General features: G+C 44.3%; 1 protein-coding gene across 1 annotated transcript in view; it reads right to left on the reverse strand.

The window, feature by feature from the left end:
- Positions 1-5,940: 5,940 nt before the first annotated feature.
- The window catches only part of cramp1 (cramped chromatin regulator homolog 1), a 29,334-nt gene continuing 8,874 nt past the window's right edge, over positions 5,941-26,400 (reverse strand). Inside the window, exons 8-21 of the mRNA XM_056287378.1 lie at positions 23,412-23,497; positions 19,849-19,972; positions 18,933-19,014; positions 17,812-18,777; positions 15,185-15,362; positions 13,693-13,865; positions 12,411-12,485; positions 11,822-11,903; positions 11,062-11,172; positions 10,740-10,897; positions 10,342-10,528; positions 10,091-10,258; positions 9,236-9,381; positions 5,941-6,082 (exon numbers count right to left, since the gene is read on the reverse strand). Coding sequence (XP_056143353.1) covers positions 5,969-6,082; positions 9,236-9,381; positions 10,091-10,258; positions 10,342-10,528; positions 10,740-10,897; positions 11,062-11,172; positions 11,822-11,903; positions 12,411-12,485; positions 13,693-13,865; positions 15,185-15,362; positions 17,812-18,777; positions 18,933-19,014; positions 19,849-19,972; positions 23,412-23,497 — 2,650 coding nt within the window. The 3' untranslated portion in view covers positions 5,941-5,968. The remainder of the gene's footprint in view (positions 6,083-9,235; positions 9,382-10,090; positions 10,259-10,341; positions 10,529-10,739; positions 10,898-11,061; positions 11,173-11,821; positions 11,904-12,410; positions 12,486-13,692; positions 13,866-15,184; positions 15,363-17,811; positions 18,778-18,932; positions 19,015-19,848; positions 19,973-23,411; positions 23,498-26,400) is intronic.

Below are 26,400 nucleotides of genomic sequence, written 5' to 3' on the forward strand. Positions count from 1 at the left end.
ACATGGGGACAGAAAGCGCTGAACAGGGGAAGAGCACATGGGAACAAAGCTCTGAACAGAGGAAGAGCACATGGGGACAGAAAGCTCTGAACAGGGGAAGAGCACATGGGAACAGAGAGCTCTGAACAGAGGAAGAGCAAAGAAAGAAGAGCACATGGGAACAGAAAGCTCTGAACAGAGGAAGAGCACATGGGAACAGAAAGCTCTGAACAGAGGAAGAGCAAAGAAGAGCACATGGGAACAGAAAGCTCTGAACAGAGGAAGAGCACATGGGGACAGAAAGCTCTGAACAGGGGAAGAGCACATGGGAACAGAAAGCTCTGAACAGAGGAAGAGCAAAGAAAGAAGAGCACATGGGAACAGAAAGCTCTGAACAGAGGAAGAGCACATGGGAACAGAAAGCTCTGAACAGAGGAAGAGCAAAGAAGAGCACATGGGAACAGAAAGCTCTGAACAGAGGAAGAGCAAAGAAAGAAGAGCACATGGGAACAGAAAGCTCTGAACAGAGGAAGAGCAAAGAAAGAAGAGCACATGGGAACAGAAAGCTCTGAACAGAGGAAGAGCACATGGGCACAGAAAGCTCTGAACAGAGGAAGAGCAAAGAAAGAAGAGCACATGGGAACAGAAAGCTCTGAACAGAGGAAGAGCACATGGGCACAGAAAGCTCTGAACTGAGGAAGAGCAAAGAAAGAAGAGCACATGGGAACAGAAAGCTCTGAACTGAGGAAGAGCAAAGAAAGAAGAGCACATGGGAACAGAAAGCTCTGAACAGAGGAAGAGCACATGGGCACAGAAAGCTCTGAACTGAGGAAGAGCAAAGAAAGAAGAGCACATGGGAACAGAAAGCTCTGAACAGAGGAAGAGCACATGGGCACAGAAAGCTCTGAACAGAGGAAGAGCAAAGAAAGAAGAGCACATGGGGACAGAAAGCTCTGAACTGAGGAAGAGTGGCGTGCAGCTGTCCGAAATGGTGCCAGCACGTGTGAGGCTGCCAGGATTGCTGCAGCAGAGAGCCGCGGGCAGACCAGGAAAGACCGTGCCAGCAACCCTCCAGCTACTCCCATTGTCCCATGCCCACACTGCCAAAAAACATGCAGAGCGCGGATCGGACTAACCAGCCATCTTCGCACCCACAGAAACCCACCCCTACAGGATGACTAGATGGTCCTCGTTGCTGCGATGGACAAACATCTCTTTGGGGTTTTTAAAAAAAAATTTTTTAGGGAGTTCCTTATCCAATGTGAGGGTCTAAGGTCAGGATGTTGTGTTGCTGGAAAGCCCCCGAGGCAAATTTGTGGTATATTATATATACATACAGATGCAAGCAGACAGCTGTTTTCAGAACTATCTTTATACACAATAAAAACACCTTTTACAAACTCAAAACTTTACACAACAGATTTTTGCTTTTTGGATATTATCTTAATATTAAGTTAAGAGAAACACCTTATTTTGCGAATGTTAGCAATAAATAGTCCAAATACCAATTTACATTGTTACAAAAGCGCAGTGAATACTCAAAATTGTCATTATACAAATAGACCAAAGAAAAAGATAAAGTATGCATGCCCATTTTAAAGACAAAATCCTGCTTTACAGCCGCGAATAAACTTTTCATCGTCCAATTTGAAAATTACGAGACAGCCCAGATATTATTTTGCCCTAATGATTATGTCATAACAGAATTCCAGTAATTAGGTGCATCAAATCCTTGTAAATGCGTTGATGCAGGAAGGAGACTCATTTAAAATGTAAATTTCAATCTTTACAATGGCATCAACATCTCTCCCTTAAAGCAACATTAGGTAACTTTTTTTTTAAGTATTTTCTGCCTTTATTAGATGGTGATAGTCGAGAGAGATGGGACTGGCAGGGGAGAGAAAGGAGGATGACATGCGGCTGAGGGCCCGGTCTGGATTCGAACCCGGGCCGCTGCGGTAAGGACTCAGCCTTAGGTGGTACGTGCTCTACCAGGTGAGCCATCGGGGCGCCCCTGAGGGGTAACTTTTTTTTTTTTTTGCCTTAAAATAACAGCTTCATGAGTTGAGCGGCGCAAGCGCTAATGAACGGACGGACATCGCCGAGCTCCTGTTTATTTTGCCTCTCAACAGTAACGTTTAGCCTCTGTTTTGTGTAACGACGAGCATTTGTGAAATCCCAACACTCGTGTGGATGCGAGTTTTGCCTTCGTCCTCCACTGCCTCAGCCAAGACACGCGGACCTAAACCATTACACACTGAACTGTTGTCCATTATGTGCTCTCGACAAAACCATCTACTTCACCCAGACTCTGTGTAGGCTGACATCGTACACAACTGTTTAAAATCGCCTTGCTGTCCCGGCGAATGGTGCAGAGATTTAAATTGTTCAGCGACAAAAGAGAATCTACAGCAAAGAGTCCAACTGTTACCTTATCCACACAGTGACGGCTGCCAAGGACTGCAGCCTAACATCTTAGGGAAACGTTTGAACTCTGTAGGGGGATTCCCAACACAGAGGACTCTAAGGTTAGATGACCCATGGGCTCTTGGTCCTCTTCCTGGAGGTGTACCCCCACCAACAGCTAAACTGCCCCAGGCACAAATCCGCAGAGGACAGGTATGTCAACTTCATCGAGATAATATAAAATTCCATATGGGCCCTCCTGCTGAGACATCTCTCTGGATCCTGATGGCAACATTGATTTTTTAAATCCGTCGGCATAAGCTGGAATTTCAGGCAGGTGTCCTCTGTTTGGAACATGAACTCCTGGGTTCGCTCGCCGGTAGTCATCAAGACAAACTCCTGGCAGACAGTTGACCACCATCTGCAGCACTTAATCCCTCTCCTTGTGCGTCATGTGACTGTGTATTTGCTTTATCAGGAAACTAGCCTAGACTGAGCAATGAAATGGTTTCTCTCCCGTTAAAAAAAAAAAAACCTTCAAAATAATTTTGATGGTACACTGACTTGGAACAGGGAGGTAGATGAATCTTTCATTCCATTTCCACGCCCCAAACACCTATTCTTGCACTATGAATCTTGGGTAGAGCGGCATGACCTGCCCTACTCTGCCTCTGATTGGCTTACCCGAACCCCATTCACTCCTTATGCGACCAACCAATGAAGGCAACGAGTACGAGCCAATCAGAGGCAGAGTAGGGTGGGTCATGCTGTCACCATCCTAGGAAAAAAAATGTCACTTGCGGGAGACTGTACCCGCTCAACCCAAATTACTTAAGTGTAAGAACGGGCGATCAGGGCGGGGAGTGGGAATGAAAGAGGTACCATTCTCCATATTACAAATCATTTTACCATCAAAATGATTTTGAGGCTGTTATTTTAAGGTAAAAAAAAGTTACATAATGTTGCTTTAAAGTTACTCACAGTGATGAAGAGAAACATGATGAGACAAAATATCACTCACAATACTGCAACTTCCACATTTCCATTGCTGGTTAAAATTGAAGTAAAAAAAATCTCATTTTCATTGCTGGTTAAAATTGAAATCTAAAAATCTCAGTCTTTGGGGCCATCTTGTGTGGACAGAGCATGCTGTAAAAACCAGCAATTGACACATTAAGGGCTCTAGTGTCTGGGTCATAGCACATTCGAAGACGCTGGCGCTAGATCACAGTGCAAATCAATTTATAATGTAGTCAATACTATACTTTCGGCACAAGCAATGTCATGACGAGCCCAGAAATTAGCAAACAAGCCCAGGCAAGGAAAAAAAAAAACAAAAAACCTTTTCTTTTTTTCATTCATCATCCGCTTCTCCGGGGTCAGGTCAAGGTGGCAGCAAGCTAAGTAGGGCGCTCTAGACCTCCCTCTCCCCAGCAACACCCTCCAGCTCCTCCTGGGGGATCCCAAGGCGTTCCCAGGCCAGATTGGACATGTACATAGTCCCTCCAACGAGTTCTGGGTCTACCCCGGGGTCACCTCCCAGTTGGCCGTGACCGGTAAACCTCCAAAGAAAGGCACCCTGGAGGCATCCTAATCAGATGCCCAAAAAAAGCCGTGCACCACACGAAATTGTCTCTACATCTGGGTTAGCGCTACCGCCGGCCTTGTGCCATCCGGAAACTAGAGCCCAAAAAGTCAGTCACCACTTTTATGACCTTTTCACATGTTTATGAGTCAATTTGGAAGGGATGTTTTTAGTATTTTGCTGACCAATCCCAATGATCACCAAACAAGTCCCCTTTTACTGGGATTTTAGTTGAGAAATTAATGTTAACCTACTGTTAGTGGGTCTTTAGTATTGGGCAAAATCAACCACAGGATTTCAGTAGTGAACAAAGGATCCTTAAAAGTTCTTTAAATGACTGTTCAGCCAGTGGCCGTAGTGTTAAAATCCTCTAACGTGCTTTTCACTGCTTTCTGTACGAGGATAAATCTGTTCAGATTGCAAGGCCCGAATGCACTGCTAAAAATTTACAGGGAAACCTAAACTTTTAAGTTTGCCATTTTCTAAAAACACACCGTCACCGTATAGTTTCATGTTTCTGTACCTGACCCTCAGGTATCCTGAAAACTGCTTGGCTGCGTTCTCGGATGTAAGCAATGCAAACTGCTCGGTGTAAATGATCTCACAGTACCGGATGAATTTGGAGGAAATGTTAACATTTTACAATGGCGAGGCAGCATGAGTAGGGAGATAGTCTGTCAACCAGAGGACATGTGACAGCGAGCATCTATCCCGATGACACTTAGTCCTTACTAGGTCCAGGGAAAATGTTTGGTCACTGATGACAAAAGGAGAAAAAAAATACCTTGTATGGAAAAGCTGATTGTATAAATAACAAAATACAAACCATGTCGTGGAACTAGCAATGAATCCTGGGACAAAATGGATATGGGCATTGTATGAACTCTTTGCTCCAATATAAAGGCATCTCGTAAAGAACAAATGTACACCCACCCCCCACCCCCCGTTGGCTCACAGATGACAAGAAAATTCAAAAGTGCAAGTTAAGGTTCGATTAGAAATGATTCCTCAAGTAAAGCCTCCAGATCAGATTTATAGGTGTGTTGGGGTTTTTAACTGCATGATGCTAACTAGCATTTCCCTTTTCACGGGCGTGAACTAACAGCACATAATGAAATAAGAACAGAGCAGACTCTTAGATGGCCATGCTGTGATGGATAACCTTTCTTAACATGCAGGGCAGTTTCTTCCTGCCCCACCTCAGCTGTATTCCATTTAGATTATTTTCCTCATCCCATGATATATCACACACGTGTAGCTCATACTACTGTAGCAGCTCACAAGTGAGCAAGTAGAAATGAACTGAAGCACGAGCGCAACCTTAAGGTATGCATGAATATGTCCTGCTGGATCTTGCTTTATCTGCAACTTGTGACCACAGTGACAAGGTATCTCTAATTTAGAAATACGACCACTAGAAATATCATAGTTTTGTTCCATCTCTGTTTTGCCACTGTTGGCAAAAACACCACCAGATGGTTTGGGCTCTGAACTTAGGTGTTGGTGTGATTATACTCTTGTTTGTGTGTGTGTGTGTGGGGGGGGGCACCTGAAAGAAAGACAAAAATAGACAAAGACTGAGCAAGAAGAGACATAAGAACATTAACATTTTGTTCAGATATGGCATAGGTTTCTCGCTGTACATGAGGTTGTGTTTTGTAAAAGCCGTTCGTTTTCCAAAAGTCTTTAAGGGCATTTCACCGAGACAAGTTCAGTGAAACGAGCAAGAATCCCAATTGCTTTGAACAACGTGACTCTAGATAATAGTCAAGGTTCGCTGTCATTATTGCACTTGTATTAACACGTCAGGGATGGCTTTAGGGGGTTGGTCATTCTCCACAACCATGTCCCCTCTGAGGTAGGAGGGGCAGCTTGGCAGAAGACCAGACTATGAGGAGACCACCCTTTTGGGGCGGGGGGGGGGGGGGGTTGCTTAACAGCTGGCACCTGTGCCACTCCGGATGGTTGTGGATGGGATGGGTCAGTTCCTGTCAGGGCTCAGGGAGGTGGAATGGAGGGCTCGGTCACAGCAAGCTCCTGCGCCAGGTCGTTGAAGCGAGCGATGTAATCAACACTGCTCTCGCTCATCATACAGGCCAGCTGGGTGTCCATCTGCAAGCACAATTAAACAGCTTTCAGTTTAAAACGTGATGTGAAGGCATATGGGCCGAACAGTAGCACACATATCACTGCTCTAAGTCAAGGAATACTGAAAAGAACATGCTATGACTGTTTCTTAAATGTGTCAAGTAACGTAAGGACACTTCCTGTTTTTATGTAATATTCAATTATTATTTGCGAGCAGTCCAAGAAGTAATCTAAGGTTAAAGACTGCCATGCGATTGTTACCAGTTTATGAAAATTTCCAAGGTGGTGCTTTAAAATGTAAATTTTCTCCAAGAAAAAAACAAAACAAAGAAAACTCCAAACACTTATGTGCAATATATGAACTGCACGGTAGGTCCCTGAACCCCAATAAGTGGCCCACGGGCCAGGTCCAGCCCGCGCCAACCCATATGCACGAACACGCGTCATAACGTGAAATAAAATGTGCAACATGTGAAATAAAGTGCGTGCTGCTCTACTTTGTTTTGACCTCACCCCACACCGTACACTTCACCTATGTTGTAGAGCGCGCGTTGATGTAAGATGTACTCTCTATGGTCCTCGACCAGACAGAGCCACTCACCAACTAAGTCACAGATCAATAACGGTCTTAAAGCAAGAACACGGCCTGTGTGGAAAAAGTGGCAAGTCAACCAGGAAACCCATCAATTCAAATCTGACTGGACTGATCAGTTTTTTTATTTTACCGGACCACGTCAATGCCAAACCGACATGCTTGGTGTGCATGCAGACCATAGCTGTCTACAAAGCAGATAATCTCAAGCAGCACTTCAACACTATGCGTGCTGCCCGTTTTAATACCAACTACCCTGCAAAATCAGACCACTGCAAACAAAAAATAGCAAATATGACGACATCATACGAGCACTCTGTTTCTACCGTCTGTAAATCAACATCGGTACAAGACAGTCTAACAGCTGCATCACTGCGTGTTTCATGGGACCTTGCTGAAGCCATTCCCTGATGCTCAGTAGATTAAAACATGTGCAGTTGATATGGTTGGTGAAATTTTAATTCATCATGAGAAAAACAAGAAAACAGTTGTGGTGCTATTAAAGCAGGTGCCATTTTCGGCTAACACGGCAAGAAGTGTATGACTTTTAGCAGAGGAGTGTTTTCCAATCTACTTACTGATTTGAAGAAAGCAGAAGCCATATCACTAGCGATAGACTCGTCCTGTGACCAAAGCGATATGGAACAGCTATCTGTGTTTGCAAGACTTTTTGATGGGAAGACCTTTCGGGAGGAGTTACTTTGGTTTGCTTCCTCTGCCTGGGCGCACAATTGGGGAAATCATCTTTAATGAATTACCACAGTTCTTTGAGAAGAATGGCTTGGGTGTGAGCTAAATTGTGTCCATTGTCACCAAAGGGGCTCCGTCAATGGTGGGACAACACAAGGGCTTGGTAAGCGGGCTTGCCGCTGTTAACCCAGCACTCTTGGCATTTCATTGCATTATTCACAAATCAGTATTGTGCACTATGTGTGTGGGAAAATGAAAGAGGTGATGGATACTGTGACGAGACTGGTAAATGTCAGCGGAACACAAGGATCTTTTGCTGCATAATGATGTTCACTGGCTGAGCAAAGGCCGTGTGTTGGAGAGGGTGTGCAACCTGTGTGATGAGCTTGAGTCATTTTTATCCACGCTGTGGAGCCAAAAAGCCCAAGAATATCAGAGGTTTTAAAGTGACGATACGGTGATGGGATGTGTTATTTTTTTGTGAGACATCATGTCTCATCTAAATCACCTTAATCTGCAGTTACAAGGCAAGAACCACACTGTTGCAGACTACGAGGTCGCGGAAGCTTTCCGGTCACGGTTGAACCTTTTAGAGAGACATTCACGGGAGAAAGTTGCACTTTCCACATCTGCGGGAGCATTGTGAAAAGAACGAAATGCGGAAGGATCCAGCAATGAAGGATTTCCTGACGAGCCTGGCAGAAAACTTCAAGGAACAATTTGAAAGCTCCCCTAAACTCTCAGGTGACATCCTGCTCTTCCTGAGACAGCCGTTCTCCATTTTGGCTGACGGCCAGCGGACTGCAGAGACCACTAGGCTGGTACCTCCCATAGAAGAGGCAACTCTTCAGATGGAGGTCTTGGAGATGGGAACATCTGATTTGCTCAAAACACAACACAAGGATGCTGGGGTGAGTGACTTTTGGATCAACATGGTTCCCCAAGCTTGATTCAAAAACATGAGAGCTATTGCAACGCTCCTACTCAGTTTTCCCCTCCACGTACATATGTGAGTCATTGTTTTCTACAATGAACTCAATCAAGAACCAGGAAAGAAACACTATTCAATACACATCTTGGCCAGTGCCTCAAGCTTGCCACAACATAATACAGGCCTGATATCAGAAGGATTGCTTCATCCCGTCACTCTCACGTCTCTCATTGATTGGTGAATGAACATCCATTTATTTTTGTCCATAATTAAATGGTTGGTTTTGGACTTATTTTGTTTCAAGAGTGCATTTTCTTTTCTTGTGTGACCCTCAACACAGGCTTTAAGAATCCCAGGCCTAATTTATAATTACCACCACCGCTACTACCACTCCTACTACTAAAATAATAATGATAACAATAATCATAATATCAGCAGCAACAACATCTGCAGATAAAACAACTTTTGCTAGCACAATGGGGAAACCCCCCCCCCCCAGATGTTTTGTACCTTGGCTTGGCATGCATGACATAATTTGGCCCTTGGGGAAAACTAACTGCGGAGCCTTGCAGTAGGCCATCAGGTTGAACAGAGGGCTCCTGGGCATAGGAACCCTTGATGAAGGGTTTTTCCCACCACACACAGTTAAATAATTTTATTGCATTACAATTAGATTTTGTGCAGTTCATAAATTTGGTTCACAGACAGTTCAAAAATATACTAAATCTACACTTCTGTTAAGGTTGGTATCAGTTCATTAATTGGTCCAAAACATCCAGGGCATAAAATATAAATTTTCCATTAACATCTTAAATCTTTGCTCTAAGGCGGTGAAATGCCTAATTAAGTAAAAAAAAAAAATCACAGGCATGAAGGTGTTTTGCGGTAGAAGTGTAGAATCTGTCATGATAGTGCTTGTCTACCTGCTGATGTTCTCTTGTCATTTTATAAATTGCCCACTTACTTCTGCCACATCTGGAAGGCCACGAGATTGAAAGGAATCATGCGAGTTGCAGTCCAGGAGGCTGGGACCGAGAAGGGCTGTACCACTGGAGGGGCCAGAGGGGGTGAGGGTGGTTCGTCTGCCCTTATCAGGAGACACCAGGCTGGCTGGAAGGAGAAGACAAAGAGAAAGGGCATGAGTGGGATTGTGAGTACAAAGGACTGCAGACATAGAGAGTGCAAATAAAGGCACAGTTATAAAACAATGTGAGTGTGGGAATGCGTATCTGTGTGAATGGTTGTTTGAGATCTAAACGCTAAATGTTTCTTGGAGAGTTTTTGTTTCTTTTGAACGTTGCCCCTTCTAGTGCCAATATTACTGCTTAATGTGTTGTACAAGCTACGTTACCTTCCATCTCATTGGATCCTATTCAGTTTGAATCCAAAGAAAAATCAACTTTGATGAATAAGAACAGATCAACCACCAGTTAACAAGACTGGGCAAAGGTTGAACTATGTCTTTAGTATGGCTGAGAATATGTTAAACTACCACTTGCAATCCGCTAAACATACAGCCTGACAGAATTTCATAAGCATCCTCAGGGATAAAAACATTGGAAGATGAGATTAGATAATGTATGAGCTGTGATTTGCCAGAAGGAACAGAGCACTGCAACAAGTCTGAATCTCCTGATCTACTGATTACAAACCTCCCAGCCAATCTCAATCTAGTAAAAATCATTCACTACATAAAATAACTATTTTGAGAACTAATCCCTCTTTCCTCTCTCCCATCTGTGAGTCGAAGAGAGAAAGGAGTCACTGAGCGACTCCTTTTGGGATCACTAAGGACATCTTTGCTTTATGTGTGACATACAGAGGAGGCATCCTAATGTGGAGTCGGACGAGTCGTTGGGGTACCACTGGGGGTCATGGCTGGGTGAGGGGATCCAGCCCCGGGATGGGCTGACCGGGGGCGAGGAGGCCAAAAGCTTTGAGCCGTCACTGTTGTTAATTTTGGCTGGGGAGAGGGAGGCCTCTTCACCTGAAATAGTATGCAAAGAGTTATATTAAGCATATAAACACATTTTACAAAATATTTATTTTACAGTAAAGTAAAATACAGACCATAATTGGCAGAGTTGATGGCGAGCTCAATGATTGAGTCACTGATGTGTGTTTGGGGTTCTCCAGGTGCCATGGCCTCTTCAGGAGGCCCAGGCAGAGAGATGTCCAGGAGTGAGGCGACACTGGGCGGTGAGAGGAGTGAATCCCCACTTGTTGCCACTCCAGGAGAAGGTGGGGGCTGGCCATTCTAGAGACAAACAAAGTTGAAATGTTGGAAGCTTTAAACAGCTGCTGTTTAAAGCTCCCCCCCCCCTTATACAAAAGATCAACAGTTTAGGTGATCGCTTGTGGTTTTGAAGTAATTTGTAATGAAAATCAAGCTACAATATCCCTATCAAACACATTAAGTGGTGCAAAACGAGCATTTAGTATGTATGCATGCATGTGTGTTTCCTCACCTCTGGAGTGTTGTGCTGGAGGAGCTGTGTGTCCGATTCCCCATCAGCACTGGCTGTGGAACCAAGCAGGTTGCTGCTGTCAACATTTGGGGATTCGAGCTCCCGACAGGGGCTACTAGGTATGATGCCTGCAGTCTTAGCTGCCAAGTCAATGGCACCTGAAACAGGAACAGCACATCCAAACACACCTGATGTTAAACAGTTGTGCAATTTGATTCAATTGTGACAAAGAGGATACCTAGTCAAACAAGCTGAAAAGAATTAAAATCCAAAATGTTATTAGTTAAAGCATAAACACAGTTTAATACAAACCAATACATACTGGAGAGCTGGCTGGTTGTTGCAGAGCTCAAGTTTGCAGAGGAGGATTTGGAGGGGAGAGGGCGGGAAGAGGGGGCCAGACGGGTTTGGATTGGCCGGAAGGAGCCAGTTCCTGCGGGAAGAAAAAGGAAGTAAGATGGATTTCAATAGAGTTCAGTTTAAGAAAGGATGTGTGAATTTGCCATTGCAACTACTTTCATATTATATCTCATAGGGACTACACAACTTGCTATGGGTGCAGTTGTAGAACAGAATCTTAGAATCATACAAGATCATATCCGATCTTTCAGCAGAGGCTCATGTCATAGGCTTACTTTAAAGAGGGACTGCCCTCATATGACAGTGTACAAAAAAAACCCCCAACCTATCTTGATCTTGCCACATGTAATTCTGCTTAAATCCTGTGTCTTATCCTTCCGCGAACAAGACAAAGAAATTCAAAAAGAGAGGTAGCAGATACACAGCATGTTTGCCCCTATCTTCCCTTTTGAATGCCCTCAGTATTGTTTGTTGGGATCCCAGCATAATTTGTTGAGGCCAGGTCTTTTGGTGGGGCAGGGTGTCAAACAGGAAATAACAATTCAGCCAGCTCAGCTCCTGTGTTTTTGAATGCAGAAATCTAGAGAGTGGGGGGGGGGGGGCTGTGAATTGTTTATTTTGTTTCAATCAGAACCAATCAGTAACCCCCAATTAAAAATTGGGATAAAAAAAACAAAAACAACAACAAACAGTACTTTATAGCTGTGAGTTTTCAGGTGTACCTGTTGCTGAGGAGTTGGAGAGGATGGAGACGGAGCACACATGCTGAGGAGAGTCGCCGGTAGTGCGGGGAAGCAGGGTTCGCTGGGGACGAGAAAGAACCCGATTTGTAACTCCCTGAGCCAACATTATGACACAACAAATAATGATGTAGATTTGGAGAGGTAAAGATGGGGGGGTGTCAAGTTAGAGATAATCAGCCATTGTTTATTAAACCCTGGGGCGATAATCATATATATATATACACACACACACACACACACACATATATATATATATATATGTATATATACACAGGTGCATGTATAAGCCTCTATCAGGGGTATGCAATTTGCAGATAAATGTTGAAAAATCTAGACTTTTCTTTTTTGGGGAGCAATTTTCCCCATTTTATTTTCAGAAACTGTTTACATACTTTTTCTACACTTCCTAGACTTGCAGAGCAACTCTGCAGCACGGTTGATGGTACTGCCCTACAGCCCCGGCATTCTCAGAAACTCCTCAGAGGGGTAAAAATAAGATTCTACTGAACAATAATGTGTGTTTGCATGATACTGCAGAATGAAGACAAGTGTCTTCCCCTTTTCTTACCTGAACGACAAGGGGCTTCCGTAGCTGTCTGCTCCGAGGTTTTCTCTGTTTGGAAAGGAAAAGATCTGAATGCATCTAAAAAGGAAAAGAAAAAAACCCTGTAATCTAGACATCGCAATGACTATTCTCCACTTTCGGCTCTCAAAACAACTGCACGGGCCATATACACATCATTTTATAATTATCAGCTAAATCATTGTCTGGCTTCTTAAGACAGAAACGGCGGTCTGAGGCTGACATACATTGGTCTTTTGTATTGAACTGTTTTCTTACGACAACTGTGATTAAGAGCGATACAGATGAATTCAACTATGCAACCATCCTCCAAGTGACCATGCCAAAACAAGCACTGGTGGCTTATTCAGTCCACCAATGACATGACATATCAGACAGGACCATATTTGCTAGTGTGTGTGTGTGTGTGTGTATGTATGTGTGTGTGCAGAGACACTTGCTGCATTTGCATCAATCTATGTTTATGCAAATTGTAAAAGAGTTCCAATAAATAAAAGCCAAATGGAGAAGCCAGAAATATGGAAAAACACTCCCTAATGTTGCAAAAACAATACTTTTGGCTCAATTGAGGTGGAAATGTTGATACGTCACTGAAGAGATTGAGCAATAAAAATTCCAACAATACTTCCACACTTTCACGGTGGTGAATAATTCTTGCCAACCCTTTGTTTTTCCTCCAAATTTCTTCGATTAAAGCATTATGTATACAGCGAGATTGTTCACGCGCTTAAAATCGAGTAACGATTTGGAAGATAAAGAGAACAGGTAGGACGCATAGTCACCCCACACACAAGGGGAAAAATAACATTTAATGACAACGGCCAAGACAAGGACTTGTGCCTTTACTCTTTATGTAGAGTTTACAATCTTTGCGGCAGTGGTCTCTCAAGCAACATCTTCTCCATGGATGATGTTTTGACTTCTGTTTTTGTTTAGTTTAGGTAGAGGATGCTAGAAACTATTTGCCAAATACTCTGAATTCATTTATTTGCTTGCACTTAGCCCAGCAGACTTGATTGAGCTCTCAACGCTCTCTTCTTTTTTGATAATCTCTGTTCTTCAACTTCCTTTTCCAATGTGATTCCGCGAAATTTGAGATGAGACGTGAAGCATCAGGCTAGTGAGTCTCTTAAGTGTGAACACCTATTGGGTCTCAATCTGTTCCCTGTCACTTTTCGTGTGAATACGATCAAAACCACATGGCAGGCAAGACCGATCGTCAACACCACCTTTAAATCTGGAACCGCCTACTTAAAGGACTACTTACACTGATGGAGTCAAGCTGCTGCCTGAAGGCTAGCTCCGCCTCTTTGTTGGGAGAGAACATTCTGGAATGACGTGAACTGTTGGGTGGCAGCATGGTGGGAATGACGAAAACGCCGCTTTCAGAGTCGCTGCCTGGTGCTGACCCCAGCAGAGAGCGTGGCAGGTTACGACCCCCTAGGGTGAAGATAAGGAGGAAGCCAGGTTAGATCAATTGTGCTTTAAAATCAAAATCCCTGCTGGTTTTCATCCTAGCTCTGATCAGTGACTGATTTATGCCTTGCGACCCTTTAGTCAGATTGACCTGCATGAACACTGTGGGACAGAAGAAGGTGACTCGGAGATGCCCACTCTAAGTAGACTCGACTTCCGTTAGCAGGAGTGGGAAGGTGAAGTGGCAAGGTGGAACATGATGTTACATGCTTCTACTATGTGAAAATTGGTTCGTAATTTTTTTTTCATACAAGGGACTACTACTCTAGAGCCCTCTACGGGCCAAAACCTCCAGCCCTAGCCCGGCCCTGGCCCGTGGTGTTCCAAGCCCTAGCCCGGCCACAGCCCAACAAAGTCTGCAATGCAATTTTTCAACCTGAGCCCGACACCAATATCACTTTAAACTCTCTCTGATGCGCGCTCTCTCCGATACACGCAAACACACACATGGCATGGTCAGCTGTCATGTGTAATGCACACAGACATGCGTATGAATAATATTTATAATTAATAAATCAGTATTTCCTACAGTGGGCCATGTGTGCTCTGCACGTATATGAACACAATGAAAGGGGATTTGCAAAATGAGCCTTAGTCTGACCCGAGCCTGATCTATTGAAAATAATGAAATATTGAAAATAAATAAATAAAAATTGGCCCCGGCCCTAATCGACTCAGCATGTTGGGACCCGACGGGCTTGCAGACCTCTATACTACTCCCAAGGTGAGGTAGAAATTATATCTGGTGATACAGTGAAAACTGCTTATGGTGACCACATCTATCAGTTTTTTTTACATGACAATCTAACTGAAAAACTTAAATATGTAATGAAACAGACAACTTCTCTATTTTACAGGAGTTAATTGACTGAAAAGCAGTATAGCCTGCTGTCAGCGATTGTACTGTAACAAAATAGCCGCTGCTTCAAACGCTTCAAATCAACACTAAAAAGAGACTATAATTACAGTAACATATCACTTTGTGTTGCATGAAGTAAAGCTGTCTCAAGCAACCTGAGGCCTAAAGATGAATGTAAGCTTCTTTTTGACCATCTTGGAGGTTTATTTTGGGAGCGGTGGTGAACAGTATGGGAATAAGCAAAACAAAAAAACAACAGACAAAAAAATTCACTTAAAGCGGACCGTTTGAATACAATAACCAAATGAATCAGTATTAGTATAGGAATGATTCCATCAGTATGAACAGTTGATCATTTTATGCAGTTAACACTGCATTATGAATAGGTGGATTACTGGTGAAACTGTGAAAACACACACGTTACCTGAGGCTCCAGGTGCTGGCAGCACTAGTTTACCCCCTCGGAGAGAGGCCTGCTGTCGACCACAGCTTGGGCTGCGCACCCCTGCTGTGGGACCCTTGCCTGGAGGAGTGAGGGTCTGGGACTGTTCCTCCTGGGGGGTCTTGAGTGGCGATGTAGCCGTAGAGCAAAGCTCGGGAGCCTGTAGGAAGAGAAGAGGAGGAGCCAATGACACCGTCCTCCGTCTCTGTAGCTTTTAATGACACCAGCAATGGAGTTTAGTGTTACCGACTACTCATTTTTAACATCACTGCCTGGGGTAGCACTTATTTTTTTTCCTTCTTAATCCTTTTCACCTAATGAAGCCCCCCACCCCACCCCAACACACATGCCATTTTCAGCAATGCCCTGCTACACACATACACAGACTGTCCAGTACAACAACAGTATTCTAATCTCCACTGAGAAGATTCATATGAACGGATGGTGGTATGTGCCTTGATCAAGGACACCTCACCCGCATGCGTTTTGAGAGGGGAATGTATTAATCAAAATTCCACATCTCTCCAGGGATTCACAACAGCAGTTTTCAAGTTACAAACCCAACTTTCTAAGCACGCTGAGCAAAACTGACCCGATATCCAGGGTTAGCCCTAACTCTACAACGTTTGGGATGCATTGATCAAAAAATAATTGAGACAATATCCAGGAAATTCTCCACAACAGCAGCTTGGTGTAAGCCAACGAGCAGGCAGCTGCAAGTGTGCAAATTACAGGTGCACCATGAACTGGGATAGAAATTTGAGCTCCTAAAAAATTACTTTTATATATGATTATCTGAAAAATTGAAAGATTGCCCATAGCATTGCAAGACAAGACTCCCTCGTTTGCAATTTATTGGAGAAAAAAAAAAACAATGAAAGTAAACGTTACAGGAAGAAAAAAAAAGAAAAGGAAAAATAGTCCCCTTGATCACTTTTTAAGAACTAAACCACAACCGCACTAACACAAGCAATGTCTCACTGAGCAGCCAGCATGCATCACATTTCTTTTCTACTTGTGGTTAAAGACCCCATCCAACAGCCAATCTCCCCACGTCCGACCCCCTTTTCTGCCACAAAAGTGTTTTGTTTCTTGTTTTTTTTGCCAGTGCTCGGTGGTGACCGTGTAACCGGCAAGGACTGCCGATTCACATTCACACACGGCACACACATGCCATGGATATTCAAAAATACAGTGGTTATTTTTAGGGTCAGGGTTAGGTCATGGTTAAATTTAGGGTTAAGGTAAGGTAGTGAGGCTGCCACACAACGTTTTGGCTATCTTGATCCTCCGGTTTCCAAAATAACGTCTATGGAGACTCTCCCTTCAGCCTCGGAGTCGGAATAAGTGAAAACATTTACGCCTCAAGTTCCTGTTGACAGCACAGCTAAGTCATTTACAGACTCACCCCGAATCAGAAAAATTAACATTATCATCCATCCATCCATCCATTATCCAAACCACTTATCCTGCTCTCAGGGTTGTGGGGATGCTGTAGCCTATCCCAATAGACATTGGGCGGCAGGCGGGATGACACCCTGGACAGGCCGCCAGTCCACATTATCATTACATCCTTGCATTATCATTACATTATCACCCATTTTGTACAAAATGTGAATTTTAAAGCCTCCCGAAATTAGGTTTGAAATAGTAAATATGCATATAGGATATAAAAAAGTGTCTAATTAAGCATCCACAAAAGTGAAAATAAATGTTCATAACTATTAGAAAACCTGTTTTACAAAAAACCTCATTTTGACGTTTAGACCATTTCTCAAGACTGTGTAGACGTGGCAGATCATGTTTTGATTGACATCTCCCTCCACATGGGCCCGAGGTGCGTCGTGTGTACATATAAACATCCTCTCTTCTAGTCTGGACCTCGATCCCGACCGAGTTCACGCAGGTCCCCCCCCCCCCCCCGCTCCGGCAGTGCTATTAACAGCACCTGTCATTGTGCGCTTCAAGGACTGATGCAGCGGAAGCATTGCGAGCCATCAGCGGTGGAGCAGCTCCCCCTTCCCGTGCTTTCTGGGTTTGGTCCCAAACAAAACTCTCGGAACCATAAACACAAGTGCAGTACGGGTCGCCTCGCCCTGACGTGCCCACAGTGTGCCTCCGGCTACCAGACCCGCCCCATTCCACACAGCAGGGGGTTGAAGACCTCCCCCTGCTGTAGCCCCGTCCGGAGTGCGCTAGCTAATTGTAAAAGACTATGTAGAGATGAGCTGGCTCAGACAGAGAGATTTGGTTGCACCTGTTTGGGTGGGACAACTGACATGGATTTTGTTATGATTGGTTCACGTAATTGTGTAATTTTCATAATAAATGTTCAAGCATAACCACACCCAAATCATACCCAACATCAGGAAAGTTTACAAAACCGTAAAATGACAATATTTCAAATTTGGACTAAAACTAATTTCCAATACTTTTTAGATGCTTACTATTATAGACATAAGTCCCTGAATTACATAGTTAGAAGGCTATTGTTGATTTGGGTTTGTGCAGGTATGTTTGTATCTTATTATACTGAAAGTGAACGTTGATTGCTCAATTTTCACTGGTCAGGGTTTTTAAGGGTGTAGCTTAGTAAAATTGGTTCCTACCAGGGGTTTTGGGTTGACCTCTGTTGCTACGAGCCTGAGCAGGCAGCGTAGAACACGGTGTGTACTGGAGGGCGGCTGAGGCTGGGGGAATGCCGATGCTTGTCCGTTTTCTTGGGGAGGAGGCGGAAATGGCACAGTGGGCTGCCACTCATACTCCAGCTGCAGCTTGTTGGGCTTCCCCAGCATCAGGTAGAGCTCTGCCAGGGTGACGTTCTCTGTACCGCGGACACTCCAGCCTTCCTCTCTGATCTGCTCAATAGTCCGCTCTTTGGCTGTTGGGGCAGTGCTGCCCAGCTGTGGGGCTCCCTCATCTAAGCGAGCAACGTGAGACTTGACCGGAGGAGTCCGGGCAGCCTCAGGGGAGGAGGTGCTGGCGTTCTGCTCCTCCTTAAACTGATCTGATGAGGGCTCTAACAGTCTCTCCTTGTCTTTGGCCCCCACTACCCCACCACTGACCTCTAATGCAGTACATGTTTTTCCCTCATCCAGAGACCCTGAACCGCTCCCATCCACTCTGGGAGCCAGGACCTGCTGAGTGGAGGGTGGCAGAGACGAAGAGGGGGGTTTCCTCTCCTCTGTTCGAGCAGTATTGTCTGGTGGAGGCTCAGGGGTAGGCGTAGGGGTAGGAGGCTCTGGGCGACGAGTGTCAACCAACATTGTAACGCTAGCAGCAGAAGTGCTACCACGTCCCGATTTAGCCCCACCCCGAGGGGGCTGAGCTGTCTGGATTCCCAGAATTTGGGCTGCGGGCAATTCCTTTAAGCCAGGGCGGTTCTTGCCACTCTCCTGCCAGTGCACAGTGCATGAGGCCTTGGAGTGGACCACACGCGCTACACCAGGCAGTGGAATCAATGTGCTGCTCTCGCCCGGATAAAGGAACAGCTCCTCCTCCTTTTGCAACTTGCTGGGAGAGACTGCACTCAACTGGCTTCCTTCCAGAGCCTCTCTCTCCTGTAGACTTTTCAGCTGAAGGCCTCAGCATCAAGGATCCAGATAAACTCAAGCAGGTTTGACACGAAAGCATGAAATAAGAGACTTGTTCTAAAAGTTCTTATGTCTAGACCTTAGGGTATGTGGGGTGCATCAGAACTGGTTACCAACAAATTGTTTTGAAAGGATACAATTCGCTGGTCGTGGAAGGCCCATTTCTGTTTCAGGTACTCTATTAGGCTGGAGACTTTCCTGTGGAGCTCCACCATCATCCTGAGTTGAGACCAAAAATCCAGTTTAGCAACATTTAACAACAAAACCAACACACAAGAAGCTGATGTGATGTGATGGTGTTGCTAACCACTAAGTTTACTGCTCGAGCCCTCCACACACACAAACACACACGTGAGAAACCTATCGTGTTTCTCACATATACTTCTACAAGTGACTCTAACAGAACAATCAACTAGAAATTTTCCCAGCAGCATTTAAGAAGTGGTTAAAAACCACCATAATCCCATGAAGAAGAGAAAAAGAATTTATTTTATAAAGTGATGAAAACATGTTATTGGGACACACCGGGTGGAGAATGCATATACATAAGCGCATTAACAAATGAAAAGTATATCCAAAAAAGGATTTCTGTCATTATAGAAAAATATTTTATCATAATACTAAAGTTGTTTAATGCAACTGTATTTGTCAGTAGCAAAGTAAAATTAGAATGTCACCAGAGATTCAAATTCTTTCTCATCAAATTTTAAACCAGTAAAAAATGTCCTAGTTTGACAAATAAAATCCTGAGAGCACTAAAATTATGGACTTTGGTTCAAGTAGGTTTTTTACACAAAAATGCACAGACTCATTTGAGTCACTAATGTATTCAATGGCTCAAACTCCTTATTTTACTCAGTGTAATCCTAATGCTCCAGGCTTACGTTAAGTCCCTCTTGATAAGCCTGTTATCTAAATGCCTAATATGTATATTCTTGCCCGCCCCCGCTCCCAAAAAAAAGAATGATACCAGATGCAAAAAGGATTGACTGAGCTACTTTATCTAAACTTACTCCTCCTCTCAGACACTTGACAACAACTATCAGACCTGACCTGAGGCGAGGGTTGTGGGCCAAGCTTTGAACGCGGGCCCAAGAGTGGTTACTGCGTGGCTGGAGCTCCACTGCCACCCTCAGGGGGAGACGCACTGGTTTCTGGTCCTCCTCATCACTTATTCCTACAAGGAAAGGAAGACAAGAGTGAGACTGAGACACAACGGCATTAGTTGGGAGAAAAGGGTCTTTATCATTTATTGTTTGTTTTTAGTTACATAATAGTTTCAGGTAAGTTTCAATATTGTTGCCGACACTTCTAACAACCACTCAAATTAGGTGTAAATAATTCCTCTGCTTTCAACAGTCAGTGTGCGCAGTACGTGGACTACTCAACGTTTACATCCCCAGGAGTTGAGGATGCACATCCATGACAGAAATTGCTGAGCTGCAAATTGTGTTAGTAAGACCAACAAGTGCCATTGCACTTGATTTTAAAATAGATACTTGCCAAGACCCCAAATATCAGATGAGTAAAAATAAGACTGATAGAAAAGGCAAATTCACATCACAAACGTGACTATGAATCACCTTGTGCCATTTGGAAATATTTTGGTTCCAAGCCGGCTGATGTCCAAGTAGCACAGATGCTGAGCAAATATGACTATAATGCTGTTGCCAAATGTCTGTGATATGGCCAATCTACTTTATTTACGAATCACAAAATCCATAAGAACGACTGCCTTGAATTCCTCAAGAGCCTCCAACCCCTCTCCGCAACATACATTATATAGCCGATAGTATGTGGACACCCCTTCTAATGAGAGGGTTTGGCTATTTCAACCACACCCAGGTGCATAAAATCAAGCATACAGCCACGCAATCGCCACTGACAACCATTGCAGCCGAATGGGTCAAATTGACTGTGGCACTGTCATAGGATGCCACCTTTCCAACAAATGAGTTTTGTCAAATTTCTGCCCTGCTAGAGCTGCCCCGGTCAACTGTAAGTACTTTTATTGTGAAGCACCAACAGCTCAGCCACACAGAACGGGACTGCCTTGTCCTGAAGGGCATAGCGCATAAATATCGTCTGTCCTTAGCTGGAACATTCACTACCGAGTTCCAAACTGCCTCCGGAAGCAATGTCAGCACAAGAACTGTTCATCAGCAGCTTCATGATATGGATCACCATGCGCAATGTCAAGTGTCGGATGGAGCGGTTTAAGGCACACCACCCTTGGACTCTGGAGCAGTGGAAACGTGTTCTCTGTAGTAATGAATCGGGCTTCGCTATCTGGCAGTCTGATGGATGAATATGGGTTTGGCGGCTGCCAGGAGAACGCTACCTGCCCGAATGCGTAATGACAACTACAGTTGTAGTTTGGTGGAGGAGGAATAATGGCCTGGGGCTTTTCTTCATGGTTTGAGCAAAGCCCCTTCCAGTGAAGGGAAATCTCAATGCCACAGCATACAATGACATTCCAGAGAATTGTGTGCTTCCAACTTCGTGGCAACAGTTTAGGGAAGGCCCTTTCCTGTTTCAGCATGACAATGTTCCCATGCATAAAGCAAGGACCATAAAGACAAGATTTGCCCAGTTTGGTGTGGAAGAACTTGACTGGCCTGCACACAGCCCTGATCTCAACACCTTTGGGATGAATTGGAACGCCAACTGCAAGCCAGGCCTTCTCCCCAACATTGGTGCACGACCTCACTAATGCTCCTGTGGCTGAACGGCAGCAAATTTCTGCAGCCATTAGGGCTGTCAAAATTGGCCAAAAATCACGTTCGATTACGCCTTCTCAAAAAAAAAAAAAAAAAAGCATGGGTTTGAACCCATTCGAATTTATTTTTGTGCATTATGTCCATAAGAGGGCAAACCAATACAACGAGAGACATAACTACTTGTATAGGTATATTTATTTCAACGTAAACATGTCTTTTAAAAGATCTACATACCTACACACTACAAAATAAACAAATAAAATAATGTCCTATACCATAAAACTTAATTTAAAGACCACAGGCCCCTCTCTCTCTCTGCGCTGTGGTTGGTGCTTGAGTGAGAAATGAGAATATGCTCTCTCGGAGCGAGATGAATGATTCATAATTGATGTGTTATTCGATAGCCTAATTTTTATACAGATTAGGTAATATTCACACTGGTTTACATAAGCAATTTGGGGTTTCCGGGTGGTGTGGTGGTCTATTTCGTTGCCTACCAACACAGGGACCGCCAGTTCAAATCCCCGTGTTACCTTTGGCTTGGTCAGACATCTCTACAGACACAATTGGCCGTGTCTGTGGGTGGGAAGTCGGATGTGGGTACGTGTCCTGGTCGCCGCACTAGCGCCTCCTCTGGTCAGTCGGGGCGCCTGTTCGGGGGGGAGGGGAACTAGGGGGGAATAGCATGATCCTCCCACGCGCTACGTCCCCCTGGTGAAACTCCTCACTGTCAGGTGAAAAGAAGCGGCTGGCGACTCCACATGTATCGGAGGAGGCATGTGGTAGTCTGCAGCCCTCCCCGCATAAGCAGAGGGGGTGGAGCAGCGACCGGGATGGGTCGGAAGGGTGGGGTAATTGGCCGGATACAATTGAGGAGAAAAAGGGGGTGGGGCAGGGGCAATTTTTTTTTTTTGATAGCATTTTTCCATCTTTGCTGAGCAAGAGTTTTGTGCAAAAGGAATTAAAAGGTCCTGACTCCTGTCTCAAATATTGGCCAGTTGTATTCAGTGATGCAAGTAAATAAAAGTACGAGCTATTAATTGAAGTTTTACGGCACACAGCTCTGAGCGAGCTGTGCTGTGATAAACATCGAACAACAATTATCTGTTCCTAATAAACCATTGGGCACCTGCAGTGCAGGAAGCTTCTGTGTTCACTATTCAATATCTATTCAGTCAGTACAGTAGCCTGCACTTTTGTAATGTTTTTGTTTAAATAACGTTAAAGCACACAATTCCGAGAAATGTGACAAAGCAGTTTTTTCCTGAGGGATAATTTACAACAAAGTGCTATTAAAAACAGAAAGCAGGCTACTTACACTCTTGACGCTGGAACTCTCAAAACGCCCTCAGGTTACGAGTGGTGGAAGGGTAGGCTAACTGTAGCTAACTGTAACTATCTCCAGGTTCCACAATTTTTCCATTTTCTGACCAAAATACGAAGTATTTCCAAACAGGGCTGTTTAGATTGTTTGGAATGAACATTTCTCTCTCTGCGGCCGAGTTAGGTTGTGAACTCTCTGCCATCTTTACCACACGGCTGTTGTTGAATTATTTGCTCGTCTCAGCTTGACCTACATTTCATTTTCAACCAATGAAAGTGACATTGTGCAACTCCTGTCCAGTCATCATACTTCTGGCCACATAGTAAAACTTTGGGTGGGGAATAAACGGGTGGATGACAGCAGGTCAGAGCAGTCATCTACACCACCTCCTCCTCATCACTCTGTTCTCACAGAATTACCATGGAAACGCAATCCCTATATCCCACACGCTGCCATTGTTAAACCCGCCTACACAAACTCTGCTCCTGACCGTCGCAATGTGACGTGTACTAAACACTGATGATGTCGTTTTGTCTGCCAGAGTGTGTGTGCGTGTGTGTACGCATCCTCACCATCTGGGTCACAGAGTTTCTTCAGTGCACGACACATGGGTGCTTTGATTCGCAAGTTCCTGCCTTTGGAGCGCACCGTGGTGGCCCTGGTCAAACACAGATGGACACCAGAAGACAATGTTCACAAGATTTTGTTTTTTAATTTTCTTATTTATAAAGCCCTATACCTGTAGCTATACAGACAAATTTGAAATATTTATTTACAGACAAGTTAACAGAATATCTCCACGGAAACAAACCTTGCAGACTTAAGAAGGGAACAAGAAAAGAATACGAGGTATGACTGTGTCATAATTTCATTTCTATCGGCATAACCCAGCTATTACAATATCTTTTTGGTTTATATTTAGGGTATTCAGTGAAACACGAGTCATCTGGGTTTAGAGATGAAACGGTTACCGGTTTCACGATAAACCACAGTAAAACTCCCCATGGTTAGTATTACCATTTCAAATTTGAATTATCATTAAAAGAGTGTTCAATTACTACGCTTTGAAGAACTTATGGTAAACACTGTCCAGCATCAACCAAAATTAGCAACAATCTCCCAGACACGGGCGTTTTCTTATTATTATTTAGTGTATACTGAGGTGCAATACCGCCACCGCCTGCACTGGCATGTGGAACCAGGCGCACAGGCAACGTGGTTTTGTTTTGTGTCAATGAAAACATAGCGAAAGGAGTGCTCCAGCGGAGATTTTTCAGCCCTGTAAGTCTGAAGTGTGGTCGTTATGTTCGTTTAAACCTGCACTAGGGAAACTTTTCATGAAAAATAATCGCTTCTTTAGCAAGCTAAAAATCACACAGTTATATTGAACAACAAGAAACCCTCCCAACAGGAGAAGAAAGCCACCTTATTTTGCCATTGTATTCTTACAACGAATTGTATTCTTACAATGAATTTGTTCTCTGCATTTAACCCATCCAATCGTAGCAGTGGGTAGCTGCAGCACCCGGGGACCAACTCCAGTTCTTCTTTCCACTGCCTTGGTCAGGGGCACAGACAGGAGTATTAACCCTAACATGCATGTCTTTTTCATGCATGCATTCAATTTCCCCTCGGGGATGAATTAAGTATTTCTGATGCTGATTTCTGATAGAAACTGGAGCACCTGGAAGAAACCCACACAGACATGGGAAGAACATGCAAACTCCACACAGAAAGGACCCGGGACAGCCTGGGGTTTGGACCTAGGACCTTTCTTGCTGTGAGTGCTAACCACTGGGCCACCATGGCGCCAATGCAGCGATGCATGAAACAGTGAAATTGCCCTTATGAGCTCTTCTGGTCAAGCACGGGCAGTGCTGTGAAATCTGTAGAAGACTAGATCTCATATTTGAACATAGAATGTGAAGAAATGCTTTCTTATCGACGATGTTACCTCATGATGCCATCTTTAATGTTAATGCACATTTACTTATGCATGCTCAATAATCCAGGTAAGGAAATCAAAGAAAGCTGAATCAGTTCATCTGGACACAATGTTTATTGACAGAAATGTTTCATCACTCATCTAATGTCCCTTTTCCACTGCATGGTACTGGCTCAACTCGACTCGCTTTACTTTCTAGGATTTCGTTTTCCACTGCAGATACCATCTCCTCGTAGCGAAGCCCCGCTGATCATTTGTGGGCATGTTGACTAGTTTTTTAAGATTTATATTTAAATAAATATAAATAAAATATACATACATTTATTTTATTTCATTGATTTATTTATAGTGGTATTTTCATGTCACCTTTTAGTATCGGCTCAGCTCACTTGGAACCTCGATGGAGGTGGTACCAAAAAAAGTACCTGGTACCAGGTATGATCCCTAACTTTTGCCCAATGGAAAACCAAAAAAAGCGAGTAGAGTTGAGTCGAGCCGGTACCATGCAGTGGAAAAGGGGCATAAGTGGCCACTTCTATCTCAACCGACTGCAGGTATCCCCACCCTTATAAACAATACAGCGGCATAACGACTGACAACAACAATCAGTTTAATATGCAAATTGCCATGACCATTAACTAGTTACTATGGCAATGTGTACTATTCACAGAGGATTGGGGAACAGTTACAATCACAGCATTGTTCAATCACAGCATCCCCGGTTCAGGGACGGTCGTTCCCTCTTCACATAGACAGCCTCTTTGACTCCCCATTCAAACCAGCGTTCCTCTCTATCAAAGACGTGCACATCCTCATCCTTGAAAGAGTGGCCACTGGTCTGTAGATGGGTGTAGACTGTGGAGTCCTGGCCTGACGTGTTAGCTCTTTTGTGTTGTGCCATCCTCTTGGCCAGCGTCGGTTTGGTTTCCCCCAAGTACAACTCACGGCACTTAACAGCATACACTATATTGCTCCGTGCCGGGGGACCTAATCCTTGGGGTGGACCAATTTCTGGCACAGCGTGTTTTGGGGTTTGAAAGCAACCGAGATGCAGTATTTGGAAAATAAGCATTTCAACTGTTCCAAAACTCCTGACACATATGGAATCACCACTGGTTTACGCTTAGGCAGCTGTTGTCCTTCTCCTTTCTTCGATCGGCTGGTTTGGGCGTCTTCCTGGCTTTGACAAACGCCCAGTTAGGAAACCCACACTTAACCAGGACCTGTTTCATGTGAAGGGGAGAAATCCTACATTAAACAGGCCCTGGTTAAGTGTGGCACAACACAGAAGAGCCAACACGTCAGGCCTGGACTCAGCAGTCTACACACATCTACAGACCAGTGGCCACTCTTTGAAGGATGAGGATGTGCACATCCTTGATAGGGAGGAACGCCGGTTTGAACAGGGTGTCAAAGAGGCCATCTATGGGGTGAACAGGGTGTCAAAGAGGCCATCTGTGGGGTGAACGGGGTGTCAAAGAGGCCCATCTGAGGGAACAACCATCCCTGAACTGGGGGGGGGGGCTAAGAGTACATCTGTCGCCATTTTACCATGCTGGGATTGATACCGTTCCCCAATCATCTGTGAATAGTACACATTGTCATTGTAACTCGTT

This window comes from Lampris incognitus, chromosome 10, assembly GCF_029633865.1.
Source record: "Lampris incognitus isolate fLamInc1 chromosome 10, fLamInc1.hap2, whole genome shotgun sequence".
In the NCBI taxonomy this organism is placed as follows: Eukaryota; Metazoa; Chordata; class Actinopteri; order Lampriformes; family Lampridae; genus Lampris; species Lampris incognitus.